Source organism: Rhinopithecus bieti, unplaced genomic scaffold (assembly GCF_001698545.2).
Source record: "Rhinopithecus bieti isolate Rb0 unplaced genomic scaffold, ASM169854v2 scaffold_187, whole genome shotgun sequence".
Taxonomy (NCBI): domain Eukaryota; kingdom Metazoa; phylum Chordata; class Mammalia; order Primates; family Cercopithecidae; genus Rhinopithecus; species Rhinopithecus bieti.
Genome location: NW_016802992.1, coordinates 182,881 through 185,053, shown reverse-complemented (window position 1 = coordinate 185,053; position 2,173 = coordinate 182,881). Strand labels below are relative to the sequence as shown.

At 56.9% G+C, this 2,173-nt stretch overlaps 1 protein-coding gene across 1 annotated transcript; it reads left to right on the top strand.

Annotated features, from left to right (window-relative positions):
- Positions 1-263: 263 nt before the first annotated feature.
- LOC108532095 (uncharacterized) lies at positions 264-1,823 on the top strand. The gene is given in 2 exon segments (XM_017875894.1): positions 264-645; positions 648-1,823. Coding segments are annotated over 2 exon segments (846 nt in total). The 5' UTR covers positions 264-432; the 3' UTR covers positions 1,281-1,823.
- The last annotated feature ends 350 nt before the right edge of the window (positions 1,824-2,173 follow it).

Sequence of the window (2,173 nt, the reverse complement as noted above, 5' to 3'; positions counted from 1 at the left end):
CGGTGCCATGTCGTCCCCGGACCATGGTGGCAGAGGAGCCGGTGTGAACGCCCCATCCTGCCACGTCTGTGGTGTGGGCACCTCACATGACTGTCCCCTCCCAGCTCCTGGGGGGGACCTAGGACATTCTGTGGGCCTGCAGGAAAGTTTACCAAATGCTGCAGCTTTGTCCCGGTGGCGATGGGCACCCCGTTAACGGCAACCTTGCATTTTCTGTGTGGAGTGACCGTCACTTTACCGTTGGCATTTGTGAAGGAAGCGTGTTTATCTGAAATTCTAAGAAGAGAAGAGTCAGTCTAAGACGCCCAGCCAGTGGCAGCTTTCACGAGCAGGTAGGCTGGTCTTTCTCGTCTGCACAGGAGGGAAGATCTGCAGCTGTGGAGGACGGCAGGCGGCATCTCGGGGCCTCCTGTGTGCTGTGGCTCACGGTGCATGGGGAAGGCAGCAGATGCAGACGGACCCTGCCCTTGGGGAGCACCGGGAGCTGGGAGACAGCAGGCAAGCGCTTCGTTAACAGAACGAACACCAGCTGCAGGCCCAGCGCTGCGGGGAGCCGGCCAAGGCTGTACTGGAGTCCTCACGCTCCCAGGTCAGCGGGATGGGGTGGTGGGAAAATGGCAGCAAGCAAGCTTCAGAAGAGACGCTCAGCTCAGGAGGCGACTCTTAACGAGCCTCACCTACTCCAGGTACATTTCCATCTGTTTCTGCGTCCTCGCCGTATGCATTCAGACCTTATGTTATCAGATTTGGGGCTGGATGTCAGGGGTGTCAGGTTGGCGTCCCCCCTCCCCGCCCCACTCCCTGGCACCAGATGTCATCAGTATGTCCTGAATGACTGGCTCCCTGCCTTAGCATGTTCCATGTTCCTGCACTCCTTGGCCATCATGGAATGTTCTGGATGTGGAGACCATGTTCATCCAAACCCTTTTTTGCGTGGGGCCCAAGGATCCTGTGGGAAAGGTCTCAGCCTCCTCGCTGGAGTTCAGACATTCACGCACCTGTGCGTTAGACTAAGGACGTGTTCTGGAAAGGGACTTGAGAGGATCCCCAGAAAGGTGTCCCAAGAAGGAGGCTGGCAGTGCAGGATGAGGTGGGCCCACCGGCCCTGGGTCAGCACCCCCTCCCGCCACGAAGGCCCACGGGTTTCCCGACGGGGAGGGGTGATATGTCTGAAGGAGGTGACCCTCCAGCAGCGGCCTCCCGGGCAGGGCAGCCACAGAGCTGGGGACATGCGGGAGGCCCGTCATGGGGTTCCCAGGGCTCCTGCAGGGGCCTCGTGAGGGAGCCCTTGGGGTCACTCCGCAGTCTGGGCTTTCTGTAGTCCAGTGGGTGAGGGCTCCAAGCACCAGGAGAGATCCAAGGATGCGCTTATGTTTGGGCCACCCCTGGTGGGCGTGTACGTTCAACCCCTTCGTTTCCTGGCCGGCTCTACTTCCATCTGTTTGTGAAGAATTATTACACAGAACCTAGAAACCAGCTTTCGCTTCTCTCCTGGGGTGGAGCCCAGGAAGCAAACCAGCACTGCACCCTGGATTTCAGCCAGCGGACGAAAGCCCTGCCCTCAGCTTTCTCAGACCAGCCCTGCAGTGGGTGGCCCCGGGAGACCTGGGAAGTGGCCCTGCTGGTCCTGCAGACTGTGTGGCTTTGCACCTGTCTAGATGGAGAGGTCACAGTTCTCTCATGCTGGACGAGGACACTGATGCATGGAAACTCACCCCAAACCTTGAATCGTGATGGCATTTGAGGCAGCCCGACCAGCGTCACATGAACCTGAAAAGAACAGGATATAGTTTATTTTTAAAATAAATCAGACACTTGCAGAATTTGACCCTAAGAAGTTAACATGTCTGATGTGTTGGACGTGACATTTTCTCCACAGCGGGATGGCACTGAAGGGATTTCTGCAATTGGGATTTTCAGTCATCATGGTACTTGGCCATCCTTTTCTTTCTGCCGTGTGTGTGTGTGTGTGTGTGTGTGTGTGGAGTGTGTGTGTGGAGTGTGTGTGTGTGGAGTGTGTGTGTGTGGAGTGTGTGTGTGTGTGGAGTGTGTGTGTGTGGTGTGTGTGTGTGTGTGTGTGTGTGGGTGTGTGTGTGTGTGTGTGTGTGTGTGGAGTGTGTGTGTGGGTGTGTGTGTGTGTGTGTGTGGAGTGTGTGTGTATGTGGAGTGTGTG